Source organism: Doryrhamphus excisus, linkage group LG5 (assembly GCF_037039965.1).
Source record: "Doryrhamphus excisus strain RoL-2023G ecotype Guam linkage group LG5, RoL_Dexc_Guam_v1.1, whole genome shotgun sequence".
NCBI classification, from domain to species: Eukaryota; Metazoa; Chordata; class Actinopteri; order Syngnathiformes; family Syngnathidae; genus Doryrhamphus; species Doryrhamphus excisus.
In genome coordinates this window covers 21,163,795-21,178,943 of record NC_136361.1, presented here as the reverse complement: position 1 = coordinate 21,178,943, position 15,149 = coordinate 21,163,795, and the positions used below count along the sequence as shown (strand labels likewise).

General features: G+C 39.9%; 1 protein-coding gene across 1 annotated transcript in view; it reads right to left on the bottom strand.

Annotated features, from left to right (window-relative positions):
- Positions 1-5,748: 5,748 nt before the first annotated feature.
- rspo2 (R-spondin 2) overlaps positions 5,749-15,149 on the bottom strand; it is a 53,873-nt gene continuing 44,472 nt past the window's right edge. Inside the window, exon 6 of the mRNA XM_058053749.2 lies at positions 5,749-7,147. Coding sequence (XP_057909732.2) covers positions 7,032-7,147 — 116 coding nt within the window. The 3' untranslated portion in view covers positions 5,749-7,031. The remainder of the gene's footprint in view (positions 7,148-15,149) is intronic.

The window sequence follows — 15,149 nt, the reverse complement described above, 5'->3', positions numbered from 1 at the left end:
TAAGAATGTTTGCCCAATTTCCCACTCCGGCGATAATTGACAGCAGTTATGTCCAACCTCCTCTGCTCGTCAGGTAGTGGGCGTGGCCAAAACACACTTAAAACAAAACAATACCCCATACAAGAACAAACCAACCACAGCAAACCAAAGCAATATCAAACAAAACATGGAACAAAATTCAAGTTCACACAAAACACGCCGTTGAAGAAACATAAAAGGCCATAAAAGATTTCTGTTAATGCTGCACTTCACCACAATAGTTCCAGCCTCGTAACCGACAAATGAGTCATCACTCCTGTACAGTTAATCATTTCAACCAGCAACAGGCGAGAGACGAGTGTGAGCCAGAAACTCCACCACAGGTCACACTGTAAGCTCGTAGTCATCCAAGTAAATACACTCTTAGACGGAGACACGGTCAACATTCATTTTCTACCGCTTATCCTCACAAGGGTCGCGGGGGTGCTGGAGCCTATCCCAGCTGTCTTGGGGCGAAAGGTGGGGTACACCCTAGACTGGTGGCCAGCCAATCACAGGGCACATATAGACAAACAACCATTCACACTCACATTCATACCTATGGACAACTTGGAGTCGCTAATTAACCTAGCATGTTTTTGGAATGTGGGAGGAAACCGGAGTACCCGGAGAAAACCCGCGCATGCACGGGGAGATTTGAACTCCGGTCTCCTAGCTGTGAGGTCTGTGCGCTAACCACTCGACCGCCGTGCAGCCTTGAATAGATTCCTCCCAAATTTAGGTACAATACCCTGGTTTCGGTTTCTACAGTTCTGCTTCCACTCGCTTCTTGCATCTAGAGGGACCAATCAACCTCCTCATGTATAAATATGAACGAAAGAAGATGTCCTCCACAGACCCTCCAAGTGGAGGCAACTATTGTTTCTGATTGATGGCTCTGCATTATTTGACTGTGAATGAATGGCGGTGGGTGGCTAGACATTTCAGAACAATGAAACCCTCCATCACTCCCTACTGTACTAATACACACTAAATTCTACTTACCCACAATTCAACACTTGAGTAAATAGCCCCCCTGGAACCGGTGGAACACTGCTGTATGCCCACTCGTGGAAGCCACAACTGTTAGCCACGGTGCAAATACATCCCTTCCCAGCCCTTAGTGAGCACATTATATCCACTTCAACTGGTCTTAATATACTTTAATAAGACCTGCTTTTGATTATTTCTCCCTGGAAACCGGTAGTAACACAGCTACTCGGCACATATAAAAATTGAATGAATGGAGTGGGATTGCCAAAGAATCAGGAGGGGGAAAAAAGAATCCTTGTAGATTTGTTCATACCAGCTGGATCATGAGCCCAATATAATGCTTGTGCCCATGGCTCTGAAAGTACCACTCTGAGTAACTACAGTATAGGCCCAGCCTGTAATGTTTTTAAGGTGTGTAGTATGATTCAGCTCAGGCCATAAAGCATACGAGCAAACTCATATGTCACATCCTGTGTGGAAGGACATGGCGGTTCAATTACCCTCTTGGGAAAAGGGACAATGGTTAATGTGTTGTATTTGGAACCTAAATTTCACAGCAACACGGGCAAAGAACTTATTGCACCCGCGGGTGAAAAAGTACACAGATTTGGAGAGAAACGCTTTCAGTTCTATGTAACGGATGGTTATAAAGAATCAATGTCCCCAACGCACCTGCTGTTAGCGAGCTGAACCGCAGAAATGCTTCCTCACATGTAAAAATGACGGATAGAGCTAAGGTCATTACTTTAATTGATCCCGAAGGAATCTAATACCAATGTGAGCATCGCCTCACTGCCAATTGCATGTAAACCCAGATATAGAACATAATTTGAGAGTGATTATTGTCATTAATGTGTAATGGTGTTAAAAACAAGTATAACTGGATGAATTTCAATTCTCATAGAAATTACGTGGGGATTCCGATTTAAAAATGAATTTGGAATGTGCTGTTGATGCATCGACTCGTCTGAATGAGCTGAACATTTCCATGTTGAAATAGGTTGCAGCAGTCCTGGGAGTATTTTGTAGACAAAAAACAGTGCAGTTTAAAATATTTTCGAAATATTGTTGAAATGTATAAATATGTTGAATAGTTGCACGAGCACTGAAGATTGAACCAGCAACCATCAGGTTGGGAGATGACCATTTTACCACCTAAGTGATATCACCCTGTATAATGTAATCCAACAGTAATGAGATATGGAAAATGATTTTCCACCAATAGGGCGCACCAAAGAAATTACTCATTATTTTTAATGGGAAAATGTGGAAAACCGAGCGTTGAAAATTAATTTTAAAAAATTACTAAATTATTTTTTTTAATTATTTTTTAAATTAATTTTAAAAATCATCCCTCAATGGCACACACCACAACAAAGCTAAATCCGATTTATTTTCTTTTGCATATTCAATAGATTTTCAAGAAGTAATATAATATGGACTTACTTTTTACCTGGTGACTAATACTTACATTTTTTATTTTTTTTTCAGGGAAAGTAATTAGTAGCTATAACTAATTACTCTTTTGAAGTCATTTGCCATACACTGGCAATTAGAGAGTGGTGCATGTCCAGTTCTTCAGATAATCATTTTACAATTTCCTTTTTTTAAATGTTCCTTTTGAAAAGGTGCAGCAGAATAAAACTGTCACAGATCATTTGCTTTTACTGTAAAAACATTTATTTGGGAGATTAACAAGCAACGCCATATTAGCTCATTCAAAGTCGACTTTTGCAGGATTATAGTTTAGTTTTCAAAACATACATTTTGGCCGAGGCCCACAGCTGACCAGTGCGATTCCAGATTTCCGTCAACTCAAAGGCCAAGAGGTGATTCATTATAAAAACAAATTATAAAAACACGTAAAATCCAGTGCAAATTTAGTTTCCAATAATTGCTGGCTACATTGGAACAAATGTGTCACTTGTGCCCTGACTGCAAACTAACAGGATGGGAATGTAGAGCAGAGCTCCCGAAGCTCATCTTTTACCCTCTTGCTGTCTTTCATTGTGTACAGTAGAAGCACTTTAGCACAAGTAACCTGCTGTAAAGCACAGATTGTTATCACTGCAGAGCCCCCTGGGTCATTTCCTCTTTGTGGTTACACTTGTTGGGCCTTTGAACTCCGGGATAATAATAGGACTCAACGCAACTAATGAAAACGCTCCCTGTAAGATTAAAAGAGAGCTTCCGTTGCAGCCAACTAACCACGTTTAGCATTGAAACACACACAGTTTACAGAAGTGGTTTTCACAGAGATGACTATTCCCTCTAATGTGGATAACTGGGAACCCGCTTATCACAGCGAACGCCACCAGTGTCGTTTTTCCAATAAAGGCAGAGGTACGATGGTGACAGTAAAGTCCTCCATTCATGTGGGATGCATTTTTCAATCACTTATTTGTAGCCTCTATCTTTTTCCTTCATAAACTCCACAATGTGTGATTTAATGGTGGTCTTGTTTTTCTTGAATCCACTTCAGTGCACTTTTTCCTCTATAAGCCTTTAAGGCTTACTCTCCCAGTCTAGAGGAGTGATAGTCTGGCCCAGGGGATGACATCTGGGTATCACTCATTAACTCATAACCAGCAACAGATGTCTTTCAAAACCACTACTACATGTGAGCCCATCTTCTTCATCGGCAACATCTTTGCTTGTGTGATGCAGTTCTTGGAAGAAATATAAATACTTCTAATAATTAGGTAGTGAGAATACTGAGAAATGGGAGCCAAAGCATGTTCCTATTTTACCAATAATTAAGCTCAGTATATTTTTATTGCTTCATTTAAAATCTCAACTCACTCAAGTCTCCATTTTTTTGGGCTTGGCAGATACCTAATTGTAAATTTTCCACACACAACGTTTCTTACAGAGCTGTGAAGTGCAAAGAGCTGGTAAAAACTATTTTCATTTTTCTTTGGGCCAATATCATATGACTCATATGACTTTACTAAAGAAAAATATTTGCCAGATCATTTTTTTCAGTTGTTTTGACAAGTGATGGTGGATGGAATGGCTCTGGAGATTAATCCGATGAATTCATTGACACAAAGCTCAAGCTTCTTAGGCTGCCTAGCAAGAGACACAAAATGGTAATGGTAATGGTAATGGTAATGGTAATGGTAATGGTAATGGTAATGGTAATGGTAATGGTAATGGTAATGCTAATGGTAATGGTAATGGTAATGGTTTCATTTTATTTGAACATGCTTGCAAGCTATAATGGAATATGTCCATGTGTCCAAATGCATGTTCTGTGCAATACTGCCCCAAAACTGAAACAGCTTAAAAAAACCGAGGCTAAATTTTCTACAAAAAAATGAATCAGAAAGCTGAGTTTTGGCTGTATTCCATAAAACGGCAGTATTCATCTGCAAACACCAGAAATGTCTGTCAAGCGTACCTTCACCAGTTTTGTAGCATTTGGCAGAATGTGACCGGAGCTTATAGACGTTGTGATTCATTTTATTTCTGTCAGCAGTCACATCATCAATAAACATCAGTTATACCGTTACATTAGCGGCCATGCACGTCCATGCCGTGACACTGCCTCCATGTTTGACGCATGATCTGGTATACGTTTTGAATCATGAGCTGTTCCTTTCCTTTCTATACTTTTTTACTACCACCATTCTGACACAGGTTGACCTCGGTTTCAGAAGAATCTGAATCCAGAAAAAAGAACAATAGAGGCTTAATTCACTTCATTCAAGACATTTCTTGGTTCTAGACTTTGATAATGATACACCTACAGTCGCCAAAATATTCTGAACTTTTTGCGTAACAGCCTTACTCGCTGTAAACGATATTCGATCCAGGAGTTGCACTTCAGTTTCTTTAATATGTTTTTTAGAAGCCATTATGAAGAAGTCTGTTGACGGCGTCCTTGCGATTACCTATTCGAACAAAGACGTTCTTTGTAAAAATGTATGCTCAACAGCAGTCGTGTAGTCAGAATGGAACAATCTTATCATGATACTCTGTTTTTATACGATTTGACAGCAAGACTAACAGTCCAGGGTGTACCCCATCTTAGGCTCCAGCATACCTCTACGACCCAAATGAGGATAGGATGGATTGACGGCGAGAGTGATCGAATCGTCGAGTAGTTGATTATTCTAAGACACCCTAAGTAAAACGAAGTTACTACGCGTTGATGCTAAAATCGGGCCATCTTAGACATTGCTCTTTTATGTGGAAAATAGAGGTGACTTGAGTGAACCTTAGTAGTTGTCGTTACTAACGGACATCCAATAGTATGACCTTGATGTTCAGCGTGCTCATGATTGCAGCCCACAGTAGTGAGGTCAAGAATAATGGAGGATGAGGATGAATGCAACTGGAACTGTTGAAAGTTTAGAAAAAGACTGTTGTCCACTCGTCCACTGTCACAGTGGCGAGGTGTGGCTTGCCATGACGCACATGCTTTAATGACAGAAAAAGTTCTACCTATTTATTTAAATAAATGAGTTATCATCGTTAATGGGTAATTAAAACCTCATTTCAAATCCTTTGGTTGGAACAAATGTTTTTGAAATCACATCAATGCTGCAACAAAGTAAGACAAGGAAGCACGTTATAGTTTAGCCACATACTGTATATTAGAGACAGACAATAACAAAAAGTCATCATCATACAGTCACATGAAATGTTTAATAAAACACAATGTACACATATGCAGTCCTATGACCATACATTTGCTGGCATCTAATTATAATTAAATTAAATAAAATCTAATTATTAAACTCAGAATATATCAAAGGAGAGTCGTATACGTCATTTTTGCTTCTTCTTTGAAACAGTGAAATCAGTAGATGTGGTCGACCGGATGGAATACAACACTAACATCGGAAAAAAAGGCTTTTCAGATATGCGCATTATGACAAACTCAAAGAATACTGAATCATATTAGAGTAACAGTATGAGGCAAAAAATGGCATTGAACAATAAAGTAAAAAACGCAATTAATAAATAAATCAAATATAGACTATATAAATGAAATAGCTATGTGACGGCTATGTTTATTATTTGTTTTTAATCATTTGAATCTGCAGGTTGGTATTACAGCCTTTCACCTCTACAACATTTAGAATGCTGAACGAGTCAATAATGAAAATACAGTAAGAAGCTTTCATTATTAGATAAACTATGTACACCTGTATCTCTTGCCATGCTAAGAACTAAATTTCATAGTTTTTCTTATCCACACTATACAGTTAGAGCATACAGCGGCCTGAACGTAAACAGTTTGTGCTGAGAATAAAATACTTTGCAACTATGCATGGTAATTTCTTTAATATTACTCTCACAAATGTACAGAACATAAAGGCCACACATGGGAGCACTCCATTTCCATTTCGACGGAAAGGTGAGGGTAGCTTTTACATAAATATAGGAACAAAATACAGTCTCTTTCACCTCAGGTTCTGTCTTCTTGGCCGTCAGCCTCACTTTCCTCAGCCCAATCTCATACCTCTTCCTCTTGCCTGCTTTTCTCTCCTCTGTCAGGGGTGTTCGCTGAACCCCCTTACCTTCTCCGCCCTGAACCATATACCTTGCCAACTCCCTACGTTTCCTTTCCACCTCCTATTTGGCTCACCCACCCGTGCAGTCTTTGCTTGCCCCTCCGTCTTCCATACCCTGGACAGTTAATGACATTGTTAATGACGGGAAATGAGTTCACTAATGTCAACTGTAAAGGTCCACAAGGCAAGGCGTAGGGTGGGGTTGCAGGAATGAAGTCACCTGGCTGAACAGTGCAGCCAAGGGGAAGCAGCAGGAGGCAGGGGTGTATGAAGTATGTGTTTAGTGGGTTGGTACGGATATTCTATATTAAACACACATTTTTGCAGTGGCGGATTTTTCGAGTCATGGCGACGTTCAGGTAGGTGAGGGGTTGGGACTTTGGTGGAGGCAGGAGAGGTTGTCGGTGTTTGTGATATTTGTCAGTCAGAGCATGGTTGCAGCTAGCAGCTTCGCGTTGGTTCTTGGTTCGATGTTGAGTCTGTCGTTTTAAGCCCTCACTGGGTGGAACGTGCGGAGGCCAAGTGGTCGCTGTGTTGGTTCTGGGCACGAAACCGCAGCCGCTGCTTGTTCTTCTTCTTTGGTTCTTTTGATCGGTGCTTCCCCGAGCCTCCTGGGAAAAAAAAAAGATCGGGAAGTGTTAGCCCATCAACTGCTGTTATTAATGCTCAGCTTTGTGTTGAATAACCACAATGTGTTTATCATTGGAGAAAAGTACAGAACTGTGCAGCACCCTTCCCCAAGGGTCAATCCCTCCCAGGTTTCCCACTGGGACAAGACATGGTAGGAACTGAAATCTATTCCCATGGAAGCATGTGTGGTGTACCTTTTGTACACTCACACAACTTGCAACCGGGAAAATGTTGTCTATCGAACCAGAAGGCTGCAATATGGCTGCCAAGGCCACAAACAAGATAACAAGGTGTGTTTGTGTGGGTGTGTGAGGAAGATTTATGCAAGACAGAGTCAGTGTTAGGTAATTTAAGGTAAATTAAAATCTAATGGCTCGTGGAAAGTAGAGATGATGAGACCCGAAATGGGTGTTGATGGAGAACACAGAAACAGGGCACGCCACGGATCATTTAGTGGGGAAGCAAAAGGAAATGGTGGACAAAATAAGTCTTGGGAAGGCTTTCAATGGCTTACTCTGGGTCTCATTATTGCACTTGTTCAAGCCCTTTCTCACGAAAAAATAGGTAACCGTGTGTAAAATGGCATTATCTCTAATTGCCTCCTTATATGTGCTTACACTTGGCCTTTTATGCACCCCGAAAATACGCCGAGTGCCCATTGCTGGAGTGAAATTTGCACTTGTTTAAGCTGACACGCAATGGATAATACAGATGCATGCAAACATCAAACCATCTCAGAGCTATTTCCTGCAATTAATCTCAATTGGTTATTTTGAGTCACATTGCCAATTTGAGCCACGGCTGTAAAGCTTCTCACACACAGCTTACCCTGTGAGAACAACATTCACATCAAAACTGTATGCCCTGACAGGGAAGAATGTGAGCGGAAAACTTTGTAAACTTGCTCAACTGATGCCACTTTAGATTTTTAGCACGAGAATGTTTCTTAAAGCAAACCTGGACCTGAAAGGCGTTTGGCTGATACCGGAATTTTCCAAGCCATTTAAAAAGACAAATTTCATTCTAAACAGTGTTGCTAGGTGCCTGGTAAACAACACTTTCAGCGGATCAAGTCAAAGTCAATTACATTTGACAGCTATAAAGACACTGGTGCACCATTAAAACTTCGCATGAAGCTCAGTTTCTTGGCAACATGATTACATTTATGGCAACCGAAAGAAATGTAAATAAAAATGAGTTCTCTTTTTCAGGTCTACAATGACGAGTTGTATGCTATTCTATACCCTCATCAAGCTTCTGACCTCCAGAGGTGTTACTTGCAGATTCGGACTAACGATTAATGTCTTTGTCGTTAAATCCGATACTATCATATTTGATGAATCGAGTAATTGGTTACATCAATATGAGCCAAATACAAACAGTTAGTTGTTTGGTCCAGAAAATAGGCAAAAATGTACATCACTGTTTTACAAAGTCAAGTATGATGTGCATGATTATCATGTTTTGCTGAAAACACAACTAAAATTTCATGAATGGCGAAAAAACTAAAAAAATACACAAACCTGTAGTGAACTAGTTTTCAAACAAGTGATGAGTGAATTTCTGCAAAGTAGAAGTCTTTCTTTACAACTGGGATATTGCATAGTCATAGAAAACCTGAAAATCTTCTGGACATTATACATTATTAGAGCCCTCTGGACATGATTAACACCCCTATAGTCACGTTTACATTTGTATTACCCAAAATAGTCCATGTAATCAGAGAGAGTAAGCCATTTAAGACAGAAATAATGCTTGCGCTCATGAGTCACAGTAAACGTGTCCCAGTGCTGGTAGGACACAGTGGGTGTTGGACAGGAAGTGATGTCGAAGGTACAAAGTTGTTTCCTTCAATCAAGTCTGGTATGTATTTCACCAATTACTGACTAGTGACCAATGAGGAATACTACATTCACAATATGAATACGTCTTCTTAATGGCTTTAGTTTGTATTTTAATTCATTTTGACATTATTATGACCAGCTGGGATAGGTTCCAGCATACCTGCAAGTGAGGATAAGGTGGTGGATAGATGTTATTATGCTAGAAAATTTTTAATTTCGGCAGAAAATATGTAGTTTGCTTATATGTGCATATTTTGTTCTAAAAGGCCGTAACCATGAAACAGCATCTATTTTAGTAAAACAGTGATAGTGTGACACTGCGAAATTCGAACCAGCATATGGCAAGGGAGAACTCTATTCACATTTGAGAGGCTGAAATCTGAGGATATTTATATTTTTAAATAAAAAAACTGATAAATCGAATACCCAAATAGTTATTGATTAAATGGATAATAGTAACCAATCGTTTTTGCAGCTGTAGTGCAGAATAAACAACATCAAAGAACTGCTTAGTTTCTCAGCTTTAAAATGTTTGTTTTCTGGACTGTGTTCCATTTTTTCACGACTCATCCATGAAGGAATATCTGTCTAAAACAATGTTGATGACAGCGCCACTACAACGTACAAGTCAAACTGGCATCCTGCAAATGGAATACTGTATAAAACATTCTGCTAAGTAGAAGAGGAAGTTATGGAAGCAATTACAGAGAGAATACAAATACACCCCATGATTTGATCTCTGATGCTTTCCAGTCATCACTTCGAAATAGTAATGTTACAAATCAGTCTGGGGCTTTTAAAGATATTGAAAGGAATTTGACAATTTCCACTGTGGCTGGTAGCTTCACTCTACACATAACCTTGCAATTATTCGTACTGGATTAATGCAAAATATTGAGACATTTGGCTCAAACTCTGCACAGTAACTGATGACACTACCCCAACGCAGCAATTACAGACCGCATGTCATTACTCAAAGTTCTCAGCGTTGGCAGCTAGAGGGCAACCAATCTCCACATAAACCCCGTCCTCCTGCTTCTGATACAATCAGGGATGATCTAGCATATCTGTCCAAGAACTTCCATTTACCCGGACTCCCTCCCACTCCCCCAGGACACCACACATTCTGTACTCTTTCATCATCTTATATTTAAAACCGATGTAATCACTTAATCTGATTACCGGAGTTCATGGAGGAAGTTGTTTCATTTACCTGGAAAGACATGATTAGGTGCTTTCAAAACTAGGAACACATTGATAAATCATATGGAAAATAAAGATGATTTTGTCTCGGAAGGCAGAGAAAGTGTTTTTACAATGTAATTGGAACATAAAGAATTGAATCAAAAGCGAATGGCTTTTATGAGAAAAGTAAAATCCCTTGGATGCTATGTCTTTCCGTTCTGGCTGCATTTACTATCACCACAGCGAAGCCTATTTCACCAATGTTTAGTTTTCCTTTACAGATACAATCTTTTTCCTGCCAGCTTGACGTTTGTGTTTGAGTTGCAAACGAACGTATGAATCAAACAAATAAACAAAAAGCGCAAATCAAAATGTTTTATATTTAAAATCAGAAGCAGAGCTTGTGGTATGACCTTTTGTTTATTGCTGTCAAAAATGACGTTTTGTGGAATTCTTTTATGTGTGTGTGTGTGTGTGTGTATGTGTGTGTAACATGAACATAATGCCTGTACACCACAGTTTCTAAGCTCCTATATCATGTACTTGAGAAATATGTTTTGCAAACATATCCGTTGGCAAACCAACAAACAAAAATATATAATAACTTCTATAAACTGCATAACTTCTCCACAATCAGCATTTACAGTACAGCTTTTCCGCTTCTGCGCCTAATTTTCCTTCTCTTTTTCCCTCTGTATGCCTCAGCGATGCTATTTGAGCCTCTCTGCGATAATCGAGACAAATGCATGGAAGAGATCCAACGTTACTGGCTATTACAAGTATCATATTATTGCTTTGCTGTGCTGATTAATAGATCCTTGCAGAACAGCACAATGGCGGCATGTCAGACGGAGGCACTTAAAGATCAGCTATATGAATATCCATGACATAGAAAGGCATCAGTGTCATTGCTAATATCTTTGAGATAAAATCTTACATGCAGGAAAGTTTGGATTGTGCGGAATGTTGCTCTATTCTCACAGAAATAGGAGTATGCTAGGCAATCTTTATGCATTTTACATTGTTTTCACATTTAAAGCTATAATCGTCTATTCATCCATCCATTCATTTTCAATACCACTTGTCCTCATGACTGATCGCCATCCAATCGCAGTAAAATTATAATTATTCTCTATAAAACATGGTTGCAACCTGCGAAAAAATGGCAAAGAAACGATTATCGGAGCAACCAAAATGATTTCATCCTCTAACAGTAATGGCAGCATTGCAAGAATCGAAGGCATAATCTTACCTCATTGCGTGCGGTTTGAGAAAAATCAATGGCTGACCTCGAGAAGGCATTAGGACATACGGTAAATGGGATCTTATACTGCTGTAAACTCTCCCCCGTTCTCTTGTTACACTCGCGTTCCACTTGGCGCAGTCAGCCAATTAATAACCTTCCTGGGACAAAAGGAAGGCTTGACATGAGATAAATTTAAAAATAAATTTGAAGTGGCGGACTGCGCAAAGGTAAAGTCACATTTTTTTCAGCAGCTCATCTCTTCCATAAGCAGGCCATAACAGAGGCTATCATTTGTGAGGGGAAAAAGAGAACTGCTGGCGCCAGTGAGATTTGATTTCAGTGGCAGGAATTGGATTAGCAGCTATTAAGGGCCTCCTCACACATACATTTGTAATGTTGTGAAGGGAAAAGGAGACGTAGCCAGGCAGTGTACTCTTTACTTACGTACCGGCAACGCAACTGTCTGGGAAAAGGTTACATCAACTGACACTTCTCTAAATGCCGACAAAGATTCATAAGTGCCGCACGGCAGGTGAACTTACACCATTGCTCGATTTGCTTTTAGTCTTCGCTACAGAATATTAACAAATACAAAGAAAAATTACAATATTTTGGAAACAGCTGCTGGAAAACTAAATGAGCCTCTTGATAGGAGAAGCAATTATTGACAAGATGATCTTCTTGCCAACCAACAGACAAGTAGCTCTCTGCACAATGTCACTCAGCTCTAACAAGGTTACTCTGTGTCACACTCTTTCATTCACTCTCTCACGTTGTCCTTCTCGTTCCTCGCCCACGTGCTGGGCCAATATGATTCAAATTCAAAACGCTAATTCTGGTATTAGTGTGCTTTATTGCCGTCTTATCCTGGTGGCGATTATGCGAAGGGATTAAAATACAGGTTAGCTCACCGCTCCACTTTTTCATGGTTTCTTTTACTGACAATAAGTTAAAGTGAAAACCGGCTTGGATTAACATCTCTAAGCGGAAAAGTCCCGGTTAAACATGCATGAATGACGAGGTGATTAATATGGCAAATAGTCTGTGCGGACAGCCGGTTTGTTCCCCCTCTAGGGAGAGCCTATCATAGCAACAATAGTCAGCTTCGACTGGTCCAAGAAGGCCGCAGAACAGAAGATGACCTTGCACATTAAAGTTGTCCATCAGACTGCTCTGTGTTAAAAGTGACGCTCCACTGCATTTAACGTGATGTTAACTGTTCCCTTGTGGTATTTAGGTTACCACCTCTGACTCGACTGTTCAAAGTAGGTATGATGGAAAAACCTTCCATAATGTTACATTAGGCTAATTTTCAAATTGCTCAAATTATGTTCTGGCATTTCAGACTTCACTTTGACACTTTGAGGGATTTATCGCTTCCAAGTGGACGAGGAAAAAGGCGTCATTCAATAATTTGTTTGGTTAGATCATCAGTCCTGGAAACATTATGACAGGGTGCTCAACTCCTGAAATTTCTAGCCATTACTTGACATCAAAGTTTAGTGTCTTCCTGGGTGTTTCTTGTTAATGTTATAAATATCGAGGCGAACTTGACGCATTTCCTTTTGCTTAAAAGAAGAGACTCTTCAATTGGGCAATTGTGTACTCACAATGAGCTCATCTCACAGTGACGTGAACAGTGGAATACGTGCAAACACAAATACGAGCATCAACTTCGAGACCTAAAACGTTAATGTTCTGATGAACCCGTTCATGCTGAGAACCTTTCATGTGATGAACTGATATAAATCAAGACTGGGGAGACTGGATTGGTTGTACTAGTTTTAGGAATACCCCAACAGGCAGTTTAGAGCAGGTAACTGTGACACTGTAACTCAAAAACTACATCTAGTCAGGATCGTCAGAACCACACTGTCGGTACTACACAGTACATTTGTCCGAAAACGTAGTTCCTCATTCATTTACTGAGCCAAGTATTTCACAAAGTATTCCCCGATATTCCCCAAAGCAAAGTCCCCCTTCCTTTGGGCACCTGTTGCAGTGGTACTCTTCAGTCGGATGGAGTATCTGGGGATGTAGGATCTTCTTCAACGACAAGTCTGGGAAGAACCCAGAGTAGGACCAACCCTAACACAGCTCGGGTTACTGAAGATCAATGGCAAGCTCAACACTGGTGACTCCATGTGACCCATGATCATAAATCATGAACCATTAAACGGTCTCCGTAAACATGACGACAAGAGATAACTGACTTTGAGGCTATTTGATGACTCTTTTGGTTTATTTATAGAAAAATATAAAGTTTTAAAACGGCATAAAATGTATGAAGACACACTAAGTTAAGTGACTGATGCTCACTGATCGAACCATGTTCAAATGCTAGAAAATAAGCATCCATACACTCACAGGACACGTTTTCAACATCCCTCTTGGAAATTAATGTCTTGTTTCCTGCCATTACATGGTCTTAACAACAACAAACAAATGACTGATCGTGTTGACTGATATGATGGATGTCGAGGGGTCTTTCATTTTGTCAGTTGAAAGTGACGTTGAAAAAGAAAAGTATATTGAGTTCAGCTGCACCATGTGCTGTCACCCATTGCAGTTCATACTCAGTTGAAGGAAGTTAAAACGGGCCCCACACAGGACCAGATGGTTTCTTCCATCCCATGCAAAGTTTATTAGTTTAAAGCTACACTCTGCAAGATGTATATGGAAAAATATACCTTGCTTTTCATCACAAAATCAGAACGTGGTAATTCAACTGGGATTACATCCTGTGTTGGGGTGCAATATCAGACAACAAGAAAATAATCTATGAGGAGTTTGATTCAAAGACGATGAATTTTCCACTCTCTTGAAGGTGTTAATGCTAGGCGGATTTAACTACAATATTAAACACAATTCTGGCTCATTCTGCATGCATCTTCTTGTTTTGGTTTTCACGTTTGTTTGTCTTCTAACTGCAGTGGTTTGTCACAACCGATGGTGTCATGAGGGTAAGCAGTCAAGCAGCAAACAGCCATTAACGACAGGCCTGCTGAGCCCGATGCGTCTGCAAACCACAGGACTCAGAAACCAGTGCAGCCCCCGCTGCGGTTTGCTATCTACCGACTGACTCATCGACACATCTGGGCTTAAGTATACACGGGCACTTGGGTAAATGAGGGATAATTAGCCTTAGTTGACTTTAATGAATAGTTTAATGTTGTGTTTCATTTCGGATGAGCAAAATATAAAGCTCGGCACTTATCAAAGGGAGGACGGTATTGCTCCTGAGGGCGTGCTGCTCTTTTGGCTCTGTTAGGTTTGTATTTGTTGTACGGATGGAGGCAAAGCAAAGTGATCTTAACTTAGCTACAGCACATGAGGGAGTGGTTACAATTTGACCACAGATTTAAGGATTGGCAACACGCTGGGATACACAGTAGCAAATTGATCATTCTGCCTCGAAAGTTACGACAGATGTGAATGCTGTCATTACTCAAATGCACAGAGCGAGCTCGAGCGCTGCATTTCAATTCCTTCAATATCAATATGAGCAGCTTTGATCTTCTCATTATACACAGATGCTATGATATAATGCAGGAAATATATTGCAGAGTTGGGGTTGTTCATCAATTTGTACAGTATATTGAATTCAGCTTATTACATTAGTCATTTTCAACAGGAACAAGATCCAGTTAGGACTTATTTGTTCTGTCGGATCTTAGATTACAATTGACTGAAATGAACCTTGAAATG